At 37.4% G+C, this 20,241-nt stretch overlaps 1 protein-coding gene across 3 annotated transcripts; it reads right to left on the bottom strand.

The window, feature by feature from the left end:
- Nucleotides 1–153: 153 nt before the first annotated feature.
- Nucleotides 154–19,547, bottom strand: adam17a (ADAM metallopeptidase domain 17a). 3 transcript variants are annotated; one of them, XM_008399986.2, is made up of 20 exons: nt 19,297–19,547; nt 18,900–19,032; nt 18,208–18,341; nt 17,993–18,081; nt 17,285–17,471; nt 14,548–14,675; nt 13,686–13,772; nt 12,547–12,669; nt 11,614–11,758; nt 11,444–11,535; nt 10,781–10,930; nt 9,312–9,511; nt 9,138–9,241; nt 8,894–9,028; nt 8,409–8,536; nt 7,260–7,338; nt 7,064–7,152; nt 6,915–6,971; nt 4,924–4,957; nt 154–2,020 (listed from the first exon to the last, which is right to left on the bottom strand). In XM_008399986.2, the coding sequence occupies exons 1-20, from the start codon at nt 19,397–19,399 to the stop codon at nt 1,632–1,634; spliced, it is 2,586 nt and encodes an 861-aa protein (XP_008398208.1). In that variant the 5' UTR covers nt 19,400–19,547; the 3' UTR covers nt 154–1,631. The 3 variants fall into 3 exon arrangements, with proteins under 3 accessions (XP_008398208.1, XP_008398207.1, XP_008398209.1); XM_008399985.2 differs by having other exon boundaries at nt 4,924–4,960; XM_008399987.2 differs by lacking the exon at nt 4,924–4,957 and having other exon boundaries at nt 19,297–19,546.
- Nucleotides 19,548–20,241: the final 694 nt, after the last annotated feature.

Raw genomic sequence — 20,241 nt, forward strand, 5'->3', positions numbered from 1 at the left:
ACATTTCCTTATTTCTTTCTACAATGTTTGTAATACACTTGTAAAAATCAACGTTTAACATGTACATTTTTTCTTACCAAAATCTCATTCATACAAACAAAAACACTCAAATGTGTTTGAGTGTTTTTGAGACAAAAAAAAGAGACAAAATAATTAATGCAAAATGTTTTATTTTTACACACAATAAAATGTTGTACAGCATTACAACAGCAGGTAACTGTGACGAGTCTGCAAACAGATGAATGTGCAGAGCTCTCATTGGCACGAGTTTATAAAACCAAACAGAAGATCTGAGCACAAGCAGCGCTCAGCAGGAAACTCATGAAGGAATGAGGGAAAAAAAGGTTTTATTTTTACTAACTTAAAGCAAAAACGCCACAAGATCAGTGAAATACTTGCTGCTGCTGATATACATGTAAAAGGCTCAAATACACAACCTCAGAAAAACGACTGTGTGCAAAACGTAAATTCTCCAGTGTTTAAAAAAAGTGCTTTTATTAAAAAACAAACCTCAAAATAAGACCAACAATCGGATTCCCCATTCACAGAGTGACTGATATGTAACATGATAAGAGGATGTAGGAGCACACAAATACAGAGAAAAGCTTTTGTTTTTTAGAGATGAACAATCTTAATGCATAAAGATACGTTGGGAAGATTCAGTGAAGGTTTGCAACCAGACGTTAAAAGTATTACCTAAATTATGTTTAATGCAAAAAAAAAATTCATTTTGTAATGTTGCAACTAAAAACCTTAGTGTATTTTAATGGGATTTTATGTAATCGACAAGGTTTATAAATCTGAAAAGTGTGGCATGCGTTTATATTCAGAAACTGCCAGAAAGATCAGAGTTTATTTTAGACTGCTACATTTTCCGTCAGCTTTTATCTTCTTGTTTTTATGTTTGTGTTTTTGTGAAGCACTTTCACTGCAAAAAGAAAATCTCACCAAGTGTTTTTGGTCTGGTGAAAACATCTTAGTACACTTGAAATCAGACATTTCAAAACTGACAAGTGACTTTTCCGGAACATGTAGCAGCTTGTTTTAGGTTAACTCTCTTTCACAGTTATCACAGGCAGTGATGTGCGCCATGTTCCACTTTACTTGGTTAAAAGTGGCTGAACACACATGGATGCAACACCTTTTCTATTTCTCAAATTATTTTTATAAAATAAAAAATGATGCATAATTTAGTGTTGGTTTGTCACATAAAAACCCAGTGAAACGCATCAAAGCTTGTGGTTATGATGGGACGAAATGTGGAAAAGTTTAGTGACAGGTTGTCCAAATCTGGTCCTTAATCTACGGCCACTGAAAAAAATAGACAAAAAAAGAATTCTGACTTTTTCCTCTGAATTCCGACTTTTGATATTAGAATTCTGATTTCACATAATTCTGACTTTTGATCTCATCATATTAAAATCTGAATAACTTTCATTCCCCCAGCGGCCATAATCCTGTTTAAGGTTCTTGATGTAAATCATAAAAAGGCACAGAAAAGGAACCCACAGCTTCAAAGAAGTGGTTCTGTTCAACAAATCTAACCTACATGATTCCACGTGCTTTTTGAGGTTTTCTAAATCAAGATGGCGGCGGCAGCGGCGCCGTCGTTCTCTCAGCACTCCGTCTCCTTACTGTTGAGGCGCTCCTGCCTCTGTAGGCGCCGCCGCTCCTTCGCTGATGGGTTCTGCTCGGTCAGATCCTCGTAGGAGGATTTCGTAGCCGACGAGGAGACTCCTGCGGTTGTGAAATCGCCCGGCCGCGCCTCCTCGGCCAGGTGAGAGTCGTTGCTGGTGTCCTCCGGGATGGTGGCCATCCGCAGGTCCCCGGCGCTGTCCAGGCTGGCGCCGCAGCTCGGGCCGGGGTCCGGGGTACTGCTGGCCGCGGCCGGGGCCAGAGGCCGGACCTGCGTCGGCGGCTGCGGGGGCTGGAAGAAGGGCGCGGTCCGGCCGGCGGAGGAGGAGGGAGGCTGATGATGCTTGACGATGCGGACGGACGTTGACTCGAGCATGTCTTGAGTCTGCAGAGCGACAACAGAAAGGTGAGGATGAAAGTTCACCAGGAGTCTCTGCTGCAGACTGAGGTGGGTCCATTCCTTGTTTACTCCATTCTGCTCACAGAACTTTCCCGAACTCCAAACTTTATGGCAAATATGAGTTTATGATCATAATCCTTATGTTTTAACCTCATATTCAGGTTGGAATGAGTAAAGCAAACCTTTCTGCTTATGGACATTTTGAGTTGACAAACATTCAGTGATGTGGAAAGTATTTGCTCCATGTACACCTTTTCTGTTTTAACTATTTGTCACACTAAAATTTTTTAATCTATTTTCAATTAAAAATGTATTTCCCTCTCTTTTTAGGGTGTTTTCACCTATGGACTCAGTTCGCAGTTCGATTTGGTACAAAAGTTGCAACATTTGTTACATTTTCACACTGAACTGTATCAAATGAGCTAAACTAATTAGAAACCGAGGCTGTACAGTGGTGCAGTTGGTAGAGCTGTTGCCTTGCAGCAAGAAGGTTCTGGGTTCGATTCCCGGTCTTTCTGCATGGAGTTTGCATGTTCTCCCTGTGGATGGTGGGTTTTCTCCGGGTACTCCGGTTTCCTCCCACAGTCCAAAAACATGACTGTCAAGGTTAATTGGTCTCTCCAAATTGTCCCTAGGTGTGTGTGTGTGTGTGTGTCTCTGTGTTGCCCTGCGACAGACTGGCAACCTGTCCAGGGTGACCCCGCCTCTCGCTCGGAACGTTAGCTGGAGAGGAACCAGCAACCCTCCCGATCCCACTGAGGGATAAGGGTGTAAGAAAATGGATGGATGGATGGATAATTAGAAACCTGTTCCCCTCCTCGCCTGTGGGGGCGCTGCACCATGAACTACTGAAGGAAACGACTCAAAAACCTTCGAAGAAGACACTGCCTTTTTGAAATGTTAACAAAAATGAAGAGCCGTCAAATTTTAGCTATTGTAGGATTTCTCTTTTGTCTTTAAAAAAAAAAAAAGCCGTTGCTCCCGCTACTGGTTGTATTTACCCAGAATGCTCTGGGTTTTGGATTGGTGCCCTTTGAATGCGATTTAACAATCGAGAAAGTTTTGAAACTGCCAAAAAAGCATAAACTTAATGCCAAAAACCATCTAGGTGTGTTTTTAGAAGCAGCTGAAACCCAAATGGAAAATTAAAAACAAACAAAAAGTAAATTTTTCATAATGGGTCCCAATTAAAAGCTACTCGAGATGCCAGGCCGTTACTTAAAACAAGCCCATCAAAGCATCCAACATGGCGGAATTAAAATAATCCTACAAAGACGCCCAACCAGATTTTAAGTTACATTCAGTTTTTGTTTATATTGCAGTTTTCAACATTAGTAAATACAAAAAAATATTTAAAACTACATTAGTCTGTTATTTTCTTTGTTATTAGATCTGAATTCAATTATTACAACTAAAAACCAGCGATCAGGCCCGAAACCTGGGAGTAGTGATGGACTACATTAAGACAGTCACAAAGTCGGCCTTCTATCACCTGAAGAACATCTCTAGGATTAGAGGACTGATGTCTCAGCACGATCTAGAGAARCTCATCCATGCGTTTATCTTTAGCCGCATTGATTACTGCARCAGCGTCTTCACAGGTCTGACTAATAAATCAATCAAACAGCTGCAGCTGATCCAGAAGCTGCTGCTGSTGTTCTCACTAAAACCAGGAAGATAGAGACATAACACCAGTTTTAAAGTCCCTACACTGGCTCCCTGTAGCTCAGAGAATAGACTTTAAAATACTGATGATAGTTTATAAATCACTGAACGGTTTGGCACCACAACACATTAAAGATCTGTTATTACTGTACCAACCGTCTAGACCCCTCAGATCTTCTGGTTCTGGTTCTGCTCTGCATCCCCAGAACCAGAACCAGACGAGGAGAAGCAGCATTCAGTTTCTATGCACCACAGATTTGGAACAAACTTCCAGAAAACTGTAAAACAGCTGAAACACTGGGTGCTTTTAAATCTCAACTTAAAACCCACCTGTTTAGAGTTGATTATGGCTAAATTAGGGTTAGAGTGCGGGTTTTGATGTCTTCCATGTTTTTATGTCTTTAATGTTTTTAATTTCTTCTTCTTTCTTTTCGACGTTTTAATGATGTAATGTTTTTTGTTTTTTTTGTTTTTATTTTTTTTTTTTTTTTAAATCTCTCTCTTTCTCACTGATTATTTCTGTTTTAATTTTAATTATGTAAAACACTTTGAAATGCCTTGCTGCTGAAATGTGCTATACAAATAAAATTTGATTGATTGATTGATTGATTGATTGATTGAAACATGTAAGTGTGACAGAAAAGTAAAAGCAGAAGAAATCTACAAGGGAGCAAATACTTTGTGTTGCTGTGGGTTCTATTGGGTCTTTGGATCCAGAAAACATCTGAATCAAATAGAGTCACTATAAACATCATCAAGCTGTGCTTATTGTGAACTGGTGGGTCAAAATGTCAACAAAAAGAAAGGCCACAGAGGAATGTTGCCTCAGTCTCGACACTGATCCAATCAAGCCTAAAGTCAGACAACAAATCCATAAAAATAAAGTCTCATAAATAAAAAAAAAAAGTACTTTTTCTTGTAGCTTTAACAGAACCAGATGCAAACTTAAAATGGCGACACACTCCACCTGATACCACAAAAAGACAACATGTTCCAGTTCTCTTTGCTCTCAGAAAACTCCTAAAATCCAGTCTTGCTTCCTTGAAGTAATTCCTGATCAGATCAGCCTTTGTCTACGTGTCGGACGAAGTGGAGTTCGATCCGGCGGATCAGTGATTACGTCAAAGAGAGCGTGAGTCCAGGAGCATCCCGAACCGGGGCCACTGACCATGCACTCAATGGCAACACATGGCAACACCAGGCAGTGGCACAGAGTCACTCACCTGCAGCAGGAGCTTTATTACAAACCTCCACCATCTGCTGCAGCGGCGGGGCAGAGAGCGATGGACAGGTCATTCAGAAAGCCCGGCATTATCTGACCCAGGTTCCAACTACCTCAGGCACTCTCTTTTTAGACAGCGGGGGGGGTTATTTCCAAAGTTTTGACACTTTAAAGTGAGCAATAACAAAATAAAAGTGTATATTTTTAAATTTTTATTTTTAAAAAAATAAAAATTTAAATATTTTTTAATTTTCCGCACTATAAGGTGCACCTAAAAACCTTCAATTTCCTCAAAAGCCGACAGTGCGCCTTATAACCCGGCGCGCCTTATATATGGACCAATATTGAGCCACAACAGGTCTAGCAACTACGGTAAGCAGCCGCCAACTTCATTTTTGCCTGTAAAAGAAGAAGCGCCCGGTGCATGCTGGGATAGTTGTCAGAACGCTGGTTTGTTAATAAAGTTTGACTGAATGAAGTTTGATAATCAGGTCGTCTGCAGGTCATTTAGCACCACGTTCTCCACCAACATGCTGTGGGCGAACGGAGACGGGTGACCATCGTCCGGCCCCGGCCCAGTAGCAGAAGGCTCTCCTCGCCGACCCGAGTCGGACTGTTTTTAACATTCTTTATGTCAACAAAGTAGCTTTAGGCATTCATCCGGGTGCTTCGACTAGGGTTACCAAGGGACCAGCCCCTATACACTTAAAGCCGGGGGGAAGAGAGACGGAGACTGTGGCGGCAGCGTGTCGGTTGGTCTGTGTTACCCAGAAAGCAGTTGGGCACAATATTGCAGCACCAACACTGTGAGTGAAACAACGACTGGGGCAGCTACTATATAAAGCACTAGGGGACCACTTCTTTACAAATGTAGATGTGTAATAATAGAGAACGGAACAAATTGGCAACCCAAACTGAAGCGTCTATTCTATGCGCCTTATATATGAAAAAAGTATTAAAATAGGTCATTCATTGAAGGTGCGCCTTATAATCCGGTGCGCCTTATAGTACGGAAAATACGGTGTATATAAGCCGTTAACCAGTTCTTAGCCGGTTAGTTTGGATTTGCAGTGATAAAAAGCAACTTTATTAAGTGTTTAGGCTGACTTTACACCAGATTAAAACCATCTTTTTTTGTTTTTATTTATCCTTCTGTCATTTTTAACATTTTCATCAAGTCAAAGAAGAAAAAACACAATTTCTAAATTTCTGTCAATTGTAAGGACACAAAGTTTAAACAGAAAAAAAAATTATTAGAAGAGTTAAATCTTCCTTAAAAATAAAATCTGATTTTGTTTTTCATACCAGATTTATTAAAAAAGGAATTGGAAATTAATTTCAATCCTGCGTTCTGTGATTTGTACCACACAAGCTATGAGAACTTTTATTTAATTTCAACATCGGCAGAATATTAGCAGAATAAAAACACAACTTTACCAGAAAAAAGTCTTGAAATTGCGAGAATTTTTTTTTATTCTAATACCATCATAGAGTGTAAATGATAAACTGTGCAGTGTAAGCAGTTATTTATAACCTTGACTAATTTTTATTTACTGTTTTTTATTAAATTTTTTCTGTATCCACGTTAATTAATATGCACTGTCCCTTTAAATGCATTCAAATTCAGAGAATGGATATGCTTCTCAATCATAACCATAAATAATCTGCCTACATGCAAGAATTGTTCAAAAACATTGCCAAAAACCTGTGAAGAGCATCGTAATTTGGTCTTAATCTGGTGTGAAAGGGGCCCAACTATTAAACGCTCACAAAATCCACTCAGTTTTGTCCAAAAAATGAAATAAATAAACAAGATTTAATAAACGAATTAAAAACAAAACTGATTTCTCAACAGCTGCATGCACTCTTTCCTTGCTTAGTAAAGAAGTCGGGGTTTGAAAAGGCATTTTTGACTTTGATTAGTTTGGTTAGTGTGGCAACAAGGCGAGTGCACAAGACTGCAAACAATCATTGAAAAGATGAGGAGCTTACGCTGGGAGCAAAGTAAATCTTTGTGCTTTCTTCGTACTGCTGATCAAGCCGTTTGTCCTTCAGAGAGAAACAAAAAACAAGGTGAGACAAACGGCGATTTCAATTTGGAACGGAGGATTCACATCTAACTCAGATTAAGAGTTTCCTACCACACAGTGAACCAGGATGCTGAGAGGAATCCAGAAAACGAGGGAAAACACGATGACTGACCCCACGATGTTGTCAGCCAAGAACTTCCCTGATGGAACGGATAGAAACAAAAGAAGAGTTAAAATACTCAAAGATGTAAAACTTATTTAACTCACTAGTGGAAATATTCTCATTTTGATCTCATAACCGGCTTACCAAACGTGTTGATGTCCAGCTTGTCAATGAAATCCCACAATCTCTCTATTACATCCTGCACCTGCTTCATGCATTTGCCCTGTTTTATCAAAGAACGAAATCAGTTGAATAAAGATGAAGCTAATCTGGTATTAAAATAAATGTTTTCTTTAGGACATGTTGGAAAAAAAAAGAAAAAAAAGATTAAGAGATTTTCAACAAAATCAGTAGGACTAAAACGATTAATCATGATTAGTCATGATTAATCAATTATAGAAATAATTGTAAACTAATTAAGAACTAATTTAATCACGCTTAACCGCGATAAATTATGATCAAATTACTACTAAATTAGTTGACGATTATTTTAATAATTGATTAATAATGATAAAGTATAATTGATTAATTGTGCCTGATTATGGAAAAACGATTAATCACAATTAATCATGAACATTTCAATTATGATTAATCAATTATTGAAATAATCGTCATCTAATTTAGTAATTGTTTAACCATGACAAAGTGCGATTAGTCACAATTAATTATGTGTGATTATGCAAAAACGTTTTTGCTTCAGGACATTTTAGAAAAACTAAACAAAGAAGTTAATCAATTAATCAATTATTGAATTAATCGTCAACTAACTTAGTAATAGTTTAATTGTTAACTGCAGCACACAGCCTACAAAAAAGGCTATTAGCTGAAAGAACCACATAGACAGAGCAGTAATTAAGCCAAAACTGTACAAAAAGTTAATACATTTTGCATTTAAGATTGAAAAGCAGCTTTTAACTAAATATATCCCATCCAGAAATAATAAAGTGGCAGTTTAAGCAAATTCTGTAGAAAAAAAATCTCCTAAGCACCTTTTGCTATTCAATTAAATGTTTAACTCAAAAAACAATCAATAGATCAGCACTACACTGCTGTTAGAAGTATTTTATTTTGCTGAAAACGATCAAGAAATGCAACATTGCAAAAAAGTTTAATTTTCTTATTTAAAAAGGAATTTCATTATTCGTTTATTTGCATCTTTCTAATATTGTATAAAGAATATTAGCAGCTAATCTCTTTTTGTCTGATTAATCGTCAGAATAATCGATATATTAATTACTGAAATAAATTAGACTTGTCCATGCAGCTGGCAAACATGCAGATTTTCCCACTCACGTTTCCGTCACAGAAGCCCACAGTGCAGGGTTTGCCTTTGCGAAGGAAAAGGAAAGTGCCATCCTTCTGCGTGAACGGAGAGCAGATCCCGTCTTTCTTGCAGCACACCTTGCAGGAATCACTCGTCTCTGCAAGAGAAAAAACATCCAAATAAAGATGATTTAAACTTTCTCAGCACAACAAACACAACAAGGATGCCTGGCAAAAACAATCACAGTGAAGAGTTTGGCCTCATCAAAGCTTGAAAACTACACAGACGAGCGACAAATGATGAATATAAATAAGTAAATAAATAAATAAGTAACATCAAGAAGATGCAAATATGTTCATCTATAAATGAGAGCAGAGAAAATCTGATTTAAGTTACTCAGACTTGGGGGAAATTACTACTAATTATGTATTCATTATTAATAATAATGGTACAGTAACATTTAACTCACATTGTTAGCCACCGTGTTTTTACTGAACTCAAATCAAACATTTACCGTTGCAGGCGCACGACTGTAGTTTCTGCTCCGCCTCGCAAAACGGGTTACACTCTCCGTTGCGGCAGCGGCCTTTGTCCACACACTCCGTGTTGTCAGGAGCATTTTCAGGCGGCGGACAATCGCTGCTGTTACCTGTGAAAAGAAGGAAATTATTAGGAAACATAATTTTACACAAAATATAGTACCACAGCTGGGATGTGAATGCTGCAGTTCTGCAGCGAGACCAGCAGGGGGCGATCACCTGTGCAGAACGACATCCCTTTACAGGTGGCACTGATGGGCTCCTGGCACTTTGTTCTTGCCGCCTCATACTGGCAGTTCTTGCAGCAGGGGCTGTTTCTGTCGCTGTGGAGACGCAACGTTTATCCCACTACCACAGGCTCTTCTGAAGAATTTCACTTTTCTGATAACTTACCAGCAAATGGCACCAGGATTGAACTTGCAATCTGAAGAGCAACATCTGTCATTGCCGAGATGCAGGAGCCCAGGATCGCAGTCTTCCCCTTCCTCCACTCTGGAGTTCCCACAGACTTTACTGTTCCTCTCCTTGAAGCATTTCGAAGCCTTCAGACTCAACGTCTTTGCCACCGAGTCCCTGCTGCATCTGGAGAAACGCTAAGGGGAAGGAAGAGACGACAAGTCAGATTTAAAGCTACAATTTAATGTTTTATTTGTGCAAATATAGTAAAGCAGTTATTAAAATGACAAAAACAACTGATATTTAAACAATTTTCTGACATTGCCTGTAATTTTTCTACATTTCCTGTTGATGTTTCTGCTCAGTGACACGATTTAAAAAACATTAAGTTTAAATTTAAATGCAACTTTTACAAAAATGTGTTTTTTCATATTTATGAAAACTGTCACCATGTTGTGACAGGATGCTATGAGACAGATAATCTGTAAAAAAATTTTTAAAATAAATCGAGTTCCTCCTCCTCTTCCTGGTGCTACTGGAAAAATGCACCGCTCCCGGTCAAAAACAACCAATCAGAGCCAGGAGGCGGGTTTTAGTGCTGTCAATCAACACCCTGTACATCTTTGTGAACTAATGATAAAATTTGTTAAATCAAATTGATTTTTGTTTCACTATTAGCATTTCCTTTATTATTGTTAATTAGCGAGTGACTCAGATTGTCAGATGCCACAAACTCAACTTATAAAAGAATCCTTATCTCCACCCACGGCTTGAGCCCTTCTTTGAGTTTGATTCAAAAAGAGGCAGGCCCCACAAAACAGGAAACAGAAAAGCTGCTCTAAAACTAGCAAAAATAGAGAAGGTTGCTCTCGTTCTTCATCATTATGCCACTTTCAACAAAAATCAGCCCATACATACGTTTAATTAAAACCTCTGAAAAATGTGCCAAACTGCTAAATTGCTCTGAAAACGGTTCATCATTTCTGCTACTGTTTCTGTCCGTTAACGTCTTTGCAACAGTCGAGACACGTCCTGACTTGAAACTGATGCATCAGAGTCTCCACAGGCTAATCCAGTCTTACGTCTTTCTTGAAACGGTCCAGAAAAAAAACACCGAAGGATTCGAAGTCGACACCAAAACCCTCAGCTTGTGCAGGTTATCAGGAAGCAGGCGAGCGTAAGGAAACGTGGTTCTGCCTGCGACGTGCTGTGGAGGCTGTTCACATTTCTATGTGTCATATTTCACAGGAACAAACGCGACTCAGCAGTCTAGCTTTGTGAAACGTTTTGAAAGAAATTTAAACCAGTGAAATGGACTCGGACACGCAGCGGCTAGCAGAAGTGTTTGTACTCCTACAACTTTGTCACAACACAATAGGACTTAAAGTAAAAGCAGAGCAGATTTATTAGGATACAGATGCATTCAGCCTCCCTGAGTGGATAATGGTTACAGAGCTGTGATGTACCTTGTTGTTGTCATGATCGCCACTGACAGCTATGGGGTACATGACGAACTTGCCGCCTTTCTCGTCGCTGGGAGCGCAGTCGTTGTTGTCGGGGTCGTGTTCTGCTCCGAAGTTATGGCCCAGCTCATGAGTGGTGACCAGGTCCGCTTCCTGCAGAGGAACCAGGCCATCAGGGGAGGAGAACATGGGGTTAAAAATGAAATAAATGAAAATGCTGCTTATATTTAATGATTTGAACATCTACACTGTAAAAGCTCATCATCTTACTGAATAATTTTGCTTAGTTTTTAGAGCAAATATCTTAATACACTTGAAATAAGACAAAACTTACTTAAAAGTAACATTTTAGCAAAAGAAAAGTTTGTTTCAAGTCAATAATTCCTTAATAAGGATTGAAAAAAATAATAGTCTCATTACATTATATATTTCTCATGTTACAAGTAAAACAATCTACCAGTGGAATAAGTACTTTTCCCATCAATGATAAGGAATTACAAGCTTTTATGTTTTGCTGAAGTTACTTGTGTGTTAGTTTTGCCTCATTTCAGCTGTACTGAGATATTTGCACTAGAACCTGGATTAAAAAAAAAACTTTCTGCAACCAAAAAAAGTTAAAATTCAAATGATAAAAGTGAAAAAAGCCAGCAGAAAAGCCCAACAGACCTTTGTGAGAATAGTTTTGCCGTAGTTCTTGGTGCTGGTCAGGCCTGTGTTGAGGTAACTGGCCTTCTTGGCGGTGTGAGATGGGTAGTAAGCTAAAACACAAACCACAGAAATGTCTCACGGTTAACGTTTGTCACTCCGGATGTAAATGTGAAACAGAAGCGACTTGCCTTCTGAGCAGATGCCGCCGAGGGGATGAGGCCTGGGAGGGGCGACGTAGGCCAGGCCCAGCGTCCCCTTGTCGAAATCCTGGTAGGTGAACAGGTGAGCCAGACACACTTTGGAGGCGGAGTCGGCGATATCTGAGCTGAATTGCTGTTGGACGCAATTTAAATTATTTGAGTAAATCGAGTTTTCCATCAATTATACTGATGATTAATCGGTTAACCGGATGAATAAAAATTACCGCATTCTGCAGAGTTTTCATTTAGCTACAGCTTATTTCACACAATATTAGAAATACACAAAAAATGCAAATTCAATTTCTTTTTTTAAAATAAGCACTTTTTTGCCTTGCATTCCTTTAGTGTTTGCTTGATTGATTGTGGCAAAGTTTACATCTGCAGCTAAATACAAACGGGAAAATGTAAGCTTTTTCTGCTAAATTTATCAATACAGCGAATTGTTAATCTGTAGATAGTATTTTTTTATTTATAGAAAAATTTAAAAAATTTGATTTTCCATCTTAAAATGTTAATTTTTGTAGTTTTGGATTAATTACTGCTCCAACTTTATTGTTCTTTCAGCAAATAACCTTTTTAGAGTGTTTAGACCGTTAATGATTAATCAATTACTAATTAAATAAATAATCGATTAATCTGATTAATCGTTTCCGCCCTGCTCTCAGTAATTCTATGGTTTTAATAACTGCACAGTAACATTTAATTCACGTTTAGCCTCAATGTTTTTACTGCAAAGCAAATATTTACAAAAATTAGTTGACAATTATTCCAATAATTGATTAATCACGATTAATTTGATACATAGTTTCAATTATAACCTGCTTCAATAACTGCTTCAGTTCGATTCAAAGTTCTTCAGATTTCACATTTTAAATGCGATCCGATGTATTTATACGCTGACGGAAAGCGTTTGCTTCCCACCTCCAGAAGCTTCTTCACGTCCCAGACTTCCTGGTCCTTCGCTGGGCTGTTCTTCATGTTGTAATGGACCCATCCAGAACCGGCGTCGGAGGGCGGCTGCGTTGGAGCTTTGTTAATGATGATCTGACAACACAAACCAAACAAGTAAGAACAGCTCAGAAAATGTAGCGCAGTTATATTCAGTTAATCGAAATATTATTGACGTTTGTTTAATTCATCATTTAGGTGAGTTACACAGTTTTATGCTTTTTAGCCTTTATTTCTGTTAATTTGGATGATTTTCTTCTTACAGCAGATGGAAAAAACATTTACTATTAGAATATTACATCAGATACCAAAATAAAAACTGCACATTAATTAAAAATCTTGGTATTTCTTAACAGATTTGTACTACAGTGTGACTTTAAGGTCTACTGTAATTGATTATTTTTAAATTTAAAATATAACTGTCTGACAAACATTATTTTTGCTACATATTAAATTTCTTTTATCAGGCTTTCTCAATTATATTCCTGTTTTGACTAAGTGTAATTAATTTTGATTGATGCTAATTAACCTCCAAGCTTCATTAAATGTGTAATGAAACTTTAATAAGCATTGAAATCTTTAAAAGATGAGACTTTTATAGCCATGATTTAGGATTATTAAACAGAACTGATGCCATAAATCCGTCTCTCTAAAATGTTTCTTCCATCACATCATCCACTGGATTCCCAGAAATAACCTACCAGAGAACTGTGGCAACACAGAAAACAAGATTAAAACAGACAAAGAATCCATTCATTCGGTGACATATTCTGGGTTAGACTGCGGTTCTGTCGGACAGAACACAAATTCTTCACATCTACGGGTCAGAATACAAAAAAGATAAGTAAATGCATAATTCTACTATGAGAAAGCGCCAGACTTACAGCAGCAAAACAGAGTTTCTATTCATTCGCAGAGCAAATTAATCCGCGCCTCAGGGGTGCATAAAAAGCTCACAGTTCCTCCTGTTCACACACTAAACAGCCTTTTAATTCGGAACCGGGTTTCCAGGAGTGACGCTACATAAAACGAAGATATTATGCAGCTGAGACAACAAGCGTTTAAAGCCGCACAACACGGCACGGTGGGAAAAATCAAACCGAGCCGCATACCTGTTGGATCTGGACTCCGTAGCCTGTGAACTCCGAGTTCCAGGTTGTGTTTCTGTAAATGTCATCGACTCGATCCATCAGCTCAATCTGGGAAATAACAAAACGCACTGATCAGGATGGAAATCCTTCCCTCCAGGATGTTGAAACATTGATTTTTTTATTTTTTTGGGATTATTGCTGCCTAAAATTACAGATTTTTCAAAAATCTTTAAAAAAAAAAAGTCAGAATTGCTGCACAAAAAAAGATATTTCAAGTTGCAATTAGTGCCGTTAATTGATTAAAGAAAGTAAATCAGATTAATCACGATTAAAGCCCAACTTTGTTAGCATGAAATATGAAAATGCACGAGGTTGTGCAGGTTCCTGCCATGAACAACTCTGTCCTTCTGCTGCACTCCAGCCAATAAAAAGCAAATAATTATCAGATTTTTATTTATTTCGGAGCAGAAAGCAGGTAATTAGAATAACTTAGGGAAATAGAATCGACCAGACATGCAAAGAAATGGAAGCAAATTTGTTCAGGGTACAACTAACATAAAATCTATATTTTATTTTCTAGTTCTTGGCTGCCCCATCCCTTTCTGATGTCGCCCTGGGCAAGTGCCCACATCAAAAACCGCCACTGTATAATGCACGTTTTCAAAAAATGTCTTACCGTCTCAAACCAAACACATTGGAAGATGATCAGTTTTCCAGGAAGCCATTTTGTTTTTAAACATTAATTTAAATTAATACAGATAAAAATTACAAAAAAAAGAAGAAAATGGAGATAGTAGCCTCCTGGAGGGACTGATAAATACCAAATATAATGCTTTCCTGCAGATTAAAGGAAATAAAAGCAGAATAACTGAGGACGTCCCACCAGGTAGTTGATCGTGGTGCTTTCCTGGCCGCGGCCCATGTGTTCGTAGAAGCGGTAATCTGCTACCAGCAGCATGTGGCAGGTGTTCTTCTTGTGGTCGGGATTCTCTCGTTTCACTCTGTGAGGGTCTGCAAGAAAAACCAGGGAGGACAGTACAGTCCAGCTTCAGGCAGAAGCTTCCATCAGAGCCGCTGTGATACAGACTGCTACAGCAAAACTGTCCAGCCAAAAGCCATCAGCATTTACAACAAAGAAGAAGAAAAACTACGATGAACTGTGATAGATGAAGTATTTTCACTGCAAAAACACAAAATATTTCCAAATATGTTAGTTCACTTAAACTAAGACAAAAATAACTTAAAAGTAACTTTTGAGCAAATTTAAAGCCTTGTTTTATATAAATAGTTCCTTAGTATTGATGAAAAAGTAGATAAATTAACTTATAACATCGGAAATGAAATTTAACAAATTCTAATTCAATTCAAATTCAATAATAGTTTATTGATCCCAAAGGAAAATTAAATAACAAGTAGGTATTTATTAATATTAGGGAATTATTTACTTGAATCAAGCCTCTATATCTGGCTAAAGAGTTATTTGTAAGTTAATTTGATCTTATTTCAAAAGCACTAAGATATTTTCACTAGAAACTACACAAAAATTACTTTGTAAGATTGTTTTTGCAGTGTATGGATTGAATAAATATGCTCATATAACAATAAAATGACTTTAAATATGTGAAAATAATGTTCCACAGGAAAAAATATACTGTGTGTGTTTAATGCTGTTAAACACAAACCGTCATCAAGCAAACAGATTTATTATAATCGTCAGATAAAATATCAACTTTGTCATATTTCACCAACTTTATTCTGCAGAAAAGCTTTTGTTTTAAATATAAAAACGCTTTGAGGCGCAACGAAAGCTCCTTGAACAGCAGAGGAACAAAAGGACTCCATTCTGAGCGTTACATCACACACCTGCCTCCACATTATTCAGACGAGTGGGAGCGATCGGCTCCGGCCTCCGCAGCAAGCTGTGGGAGACCAGAGCTGACTCACTGAGCGCCGGGCTGCCGGCCGCGTCCTTATGAATCTTAATGCTTCCTCCACACGAACCCTCACCTCAGCTCAGCTCCTCTGTGGGCGATTTTCTACCAGATTACAGTGGAGTGGTTTACATCTCCTCGGATACATAAACACGCCGTCATGTGACTCTTGCATAATAACGACTCCTCTGAAGCAGAAGCTTACCACTTCTTACTGGAGCCTTTAAACAAAACGTGAATATTTCGTTGGACCGCCTTTAGCTTTGATTACAGCATTCGTTTCAAATCTTGCAAGAGTATAAACTACTGCGATAAATTATAGCATTGTTGCTTTGAGACCATTTTCAAGTAATATATTGGTAATGACATAATAATGCAAGAAAATATTCTCAAAGATCAATAAACTTTAAATTAGGGATGCACTGATTTACTGTTTCACTTCCAATACCGGCACCGATATCTAAGATTTATCATCGGCCGAAAAGTTTCTGATCCGAAACAGAAAAATTGATGAACTGACTTAAAACACTTTTTTTTGTAAACACATAAATAAATGTACTGAATTATACATTTATCTGATATCTCTGCACCAGAACATTACGCTTAAATCCACCAGTAACTTCACCAGCTTGATCAAACATGTACAAACAGATTAGGAGAAAAACAGCCAATATAAAACAAATAATGAAAAAAACTGAAACTGGCAAAACGAAACATGTAAAAAATAAACTGCAACTTCTTTCAAATGGTTCAGAAAGCGTAATTATGAATTCTAAACATGATGTGAAATAAATAATAAAGGACTCAGAAAACAACGTGGAATCACACTGAATAGATCTGCCTTTATATATAAGGCATGTTGTCACTGATGCCTATCAATATTAGGACCGATACAGATATTTATATTGGATCTGTGCATCTCTACTTTAAATTCTAATAAATATTTAACACAAAAACTGGAAGGAATTTTAAATATCCAAAATAAAGAAATAAATAAAAGAAATCAAGCAACAAATGAATTATGAAGTTTCTGCAAATAAATTTGTTCTTAAAAAGTGTTTAATTGAGACCAAAATGCCAGAGAAAAGAGAAACGACAAATCATGCAAATGGAAATTATTTATCTCATTTTATTTTATCATGTAATTAATTCATTTGTTACGTATTGTGACAGGCCTACTCTTGAAAAAATTACCTTGAAATAAGGCTAAACTAAGATATTTTCACAATAAACTAGTCAAAAATGTGTGTTTTTGCAGTGAACTGTCATAATTCTTCAACTTGATTTTACCGAAACTTGAGACGATTCCCAAAGACGACGGTTCCCCTCTTTCTATTAAAGTTGGACAATTCTTAACATTTCAATTCTTTAATTATTTAAAATGCTTTTATTCATAAAATGTCATCTTCCAGAAACAGAAGAACTTTTTAGAGAATTAATAAATAGACAGTATAATCAATTTAATTTTAGTAATTAATCTCTTAATCCCTAATTGCTGCTAGATGAATCTTAATCTGATAAATAGACAGTAATCTACTCCCTTCTTAAAACAGGATTAAGGCTGATTATTAGGCTGATTTATTTATAGATGCTCTCATAGTTTATCACATTTCATCTCTTTTCACCGACTACTCACCAATTTGACCAGATTTAATCCATAATCTGAGCAAACTGGGCAGCAGAACTCACCGTTTTCAGGAACCAGACGCTTGTGCTCTTCCTGTCTCCTGGCAGAAAGAGGTAAAATGTCATCAGCCTCTGCGTGGATGTAGCCACAAACTTCAGGAGAAGCAATCCGGCTCAGGTTCTTGATGTCCTGCGATCGGTAGACCAGCAACCTGCCGTCAACCTGGGAATTTGTGAACCTCCACAGGGGCTGAAACGGAAAAATAGGAAAATAAATTAATTAGAGAAGTTCCCACTGCTAAAAGAAGAAGTAAATAAACCAAATTATCATCTTGTATCTTTAAATAAATGTCAACAAATGACTGCAGACTTGAAATAATCAACATATTTATCTAAAAATGTCATTTAAAGCTACTCAGATTATAATGCACAACATTTATACTGTTCAGACTTATTATAGACTTTAAATAAATTAATCTTTAATAATTTCACTGGAAATATATATTAAAAAATCCACTGAAAAGCAGTTAATGTTTGTAACCAATTTTTAGAAATAGCACCAGCCTTTGTTTCTTCATTTCACTTCATAAGGTTGGACCAAACATTCATGTTTTAAATAAACATTCTTGAATTAACAGATATTTTAATTGCTTGTTTTCATGGGTGTGACTTTACTACTATTAACCATTTTCTGTAATTTGCTGTAAATTATATGTTGTGTGTCTCACTTGTTTTTGAAAATCTATTAATAAAAGTTTAAACATTTCATACCTCTACGTTGTATTCTGCTTCATCCGTCAGGATATGAGCAGAAAACTCGTCTCCGTCGATGTGTGCCTGCACACGCGAGTTTTCCTCTCCTGGGAAGCAAATCGTGAATCTGAAATGGCTCCTCAATCAGTTAGTTTTAACTGTCGGGAGTTAATCTGGGTAATTCTGCACAAACGGAAAGTACATTTTAATTAAAAGCGCCTCCACCAACTCACCAACAACATGCCCAGTGAAATAGTTCTGAAGTGAGACGTCGTATTTCTGCTCCTCCCCGTTTTTATCAACGAACACGGCTTTGAAGTCGTCAGTGAAGAGGGCAGTGTTTGTGGTCAAATAAAGCTTGAAATTTCTGAAGATAAAAGTAAAAAGGACAACAAAAAAAACTGTAGTAAGTTTAATGTATTTGAAATTAAAGATACAGTCTCAAAAGTACCGGCTATAAAACTTAAAAACCTGAAGAGCTTTTCTCTTTTTTCCAGAAATCAATGGTGAAAGAGAAACGGAACAAAATAAATTTAAAAGGCCTAAAATATGTTATGTTATTGCATTTTAGGCAATATAATGTTCAGTAAGTGGTTAAATGAAAAATCTACAGAATGAGCCAAATGTTTTATCTGATCGATGTCAGAATAACTAATTACTAAAATAATCTTTCGCTGCAAACCAAATTCAAACTGAGGGACTTAAATCACTGAGAATTTCCCACTTTTTAAACAATTTGCCTTTGTTTTCAGGTACTTTCTACCTGCAGAAATGAGTTTTGGTTTATTTGGACATCCTTTTAATGCTTCTTCATGTGAAATAGTTAAACCCTTAAAAACTAAAGGCACCAATTACAAATGAGGGTGGAACATTTCTGATGATCTGAAAGAGGACAGGTGTTGGTGTCCATCGGTCAATCCTGTACCTCTGCAGGGCTCTGAAGCTAACCAGGCGCTCCAGGTTGGACTGGGTGTGGACGTCCCTCTTTCTCACAGAGTGCAGCTGGAAGCCTGACACAGGCAGCACCTCATAGTCCGACAGCATGGAGTCCAGAGTTCCTGGAATGTGTGAACAGAAAACAGCCGCTATGAAATAAATAGGGAAGCAGCGAGAGTATCACAGAGCTCCCGGGTCTGATCACAGAAAGACTTAAATATTTAAAACAAATCTCAGAACTCGGAATTAAAGACAGTAAACCTATGTTTTAACTGTGTTTAATAACAACTTCCACTTAATCTGAAAGTGGGAGTAAATCCATTTCAAACCATTAAAATAGCGGTTTGAAATTAGCTAATGGTAGCTAAAGCCACTGCTATATTTACCAAACTCCGGCTCATTTTCGTGATTTTCCTCCGAGGTAATCCTTGATATTACACTGTTCACCGAAAAACAAGCAAAAAAGACTGCTAATAAAACTTTCATCATATTGAAGCAGCTATGTCACACTTAAAAGTTGAAAATTGTGCTGATTGATTGTAAGGATAGCAGAGGAGCTATCCGGAAGTGCTCTCAGTGGAAAACATCCGCCCGAAAGAAATGGGTTCGCTCGTTCACGTTTCGCCGGACAGTGAAGCGGCGGGAGATCACGAGCAGCGGCAGGGAGGAGTTTGTTCACGGAAATACGATTGACGATTGAGATTGATGGCTAATGAAATCTAAAAATAAGAGAGAATAAACTCTTGTATCACATTATATAATTAGGTGTTCTATAAAATTTATTTTTTAACTGAGCTACTTTGAATAACGTTTAAACTATATAGGTATTTATGGCGATACACCGGATATAAACTCAAATTGTCTTTAAATAGTTCTAAATCCAAAATAATATCAAAACATTCACACACTTACGGATAACAGCTTTTAGATACCTTCTAACACTGAAACATCAACAGCCACTAAAGCAAGTTTAGATATTTTTCTGTCTTTTCACAAAATACATGAATTTTGGCTCCTTCAGCCGCTTCTTAAACGTCACTCTGACTGGATGGTTAGAAAGCTGCAGAGAGACACCTGAGTCAGGGATTTGATCCTTTCCCATTATGATTAATGGAAGAAATGGTTTAAATTTCCTTCCTTATTTCTACTGTGTGGTTCAGCTCTGCAGCCATAAAGCATATTTTTCCCCAACTCCTTGTTGCCATGGTGACACATCATGACAACCGTTCAAAAAAAAAAACAAAAACGAGCAAAAATACCTTCAGCCACACGGCATCTAAAACCAAATGGGAATATTCGACCAAAAGAAGCAATGTCTTAACTAAAATGAA

Source organism: Poecilia reticulata, linkage group LG22, assembly GCF_000633615.1.
Source record: "Poecilia reticulata strain Guanapo linkage group LG22, Guppy_female_1.0+MT, whole genome shotgun sequence".
Lineage (NCBI taxonomy): Eukaryota > Metazoa > Chordata > Actinopteri > Cyprinodontiformes > Poeciliidae > Poecilia > Poecilia reticulata.

Excerpts from the sequence above, each read along its gene's own strand:
- adam17a (XM_008399985.2), bottom strand. The coding sequence starts at position 19,399 with ATGATGAAAGTTTTATTAGCAGTCTTTTTTGCTTGTTTTTCGGTGAAC. Across the intron at positions 19,033-19,296 it reads CGAAAATGAGCCGGAGTTTG|GAACTCTGGACTCCATGCTG; the intron begins GTAAATATAGCA and ends CACACATTCCAG. Across the intron at positions 6,972-7,063 it reads GCATCCTGGTTCACTGTGTG|GACAAACGGCTTGATCAGCA; the intron begins GTAGGAAACTCT and ends TTCTCTCTGAAG.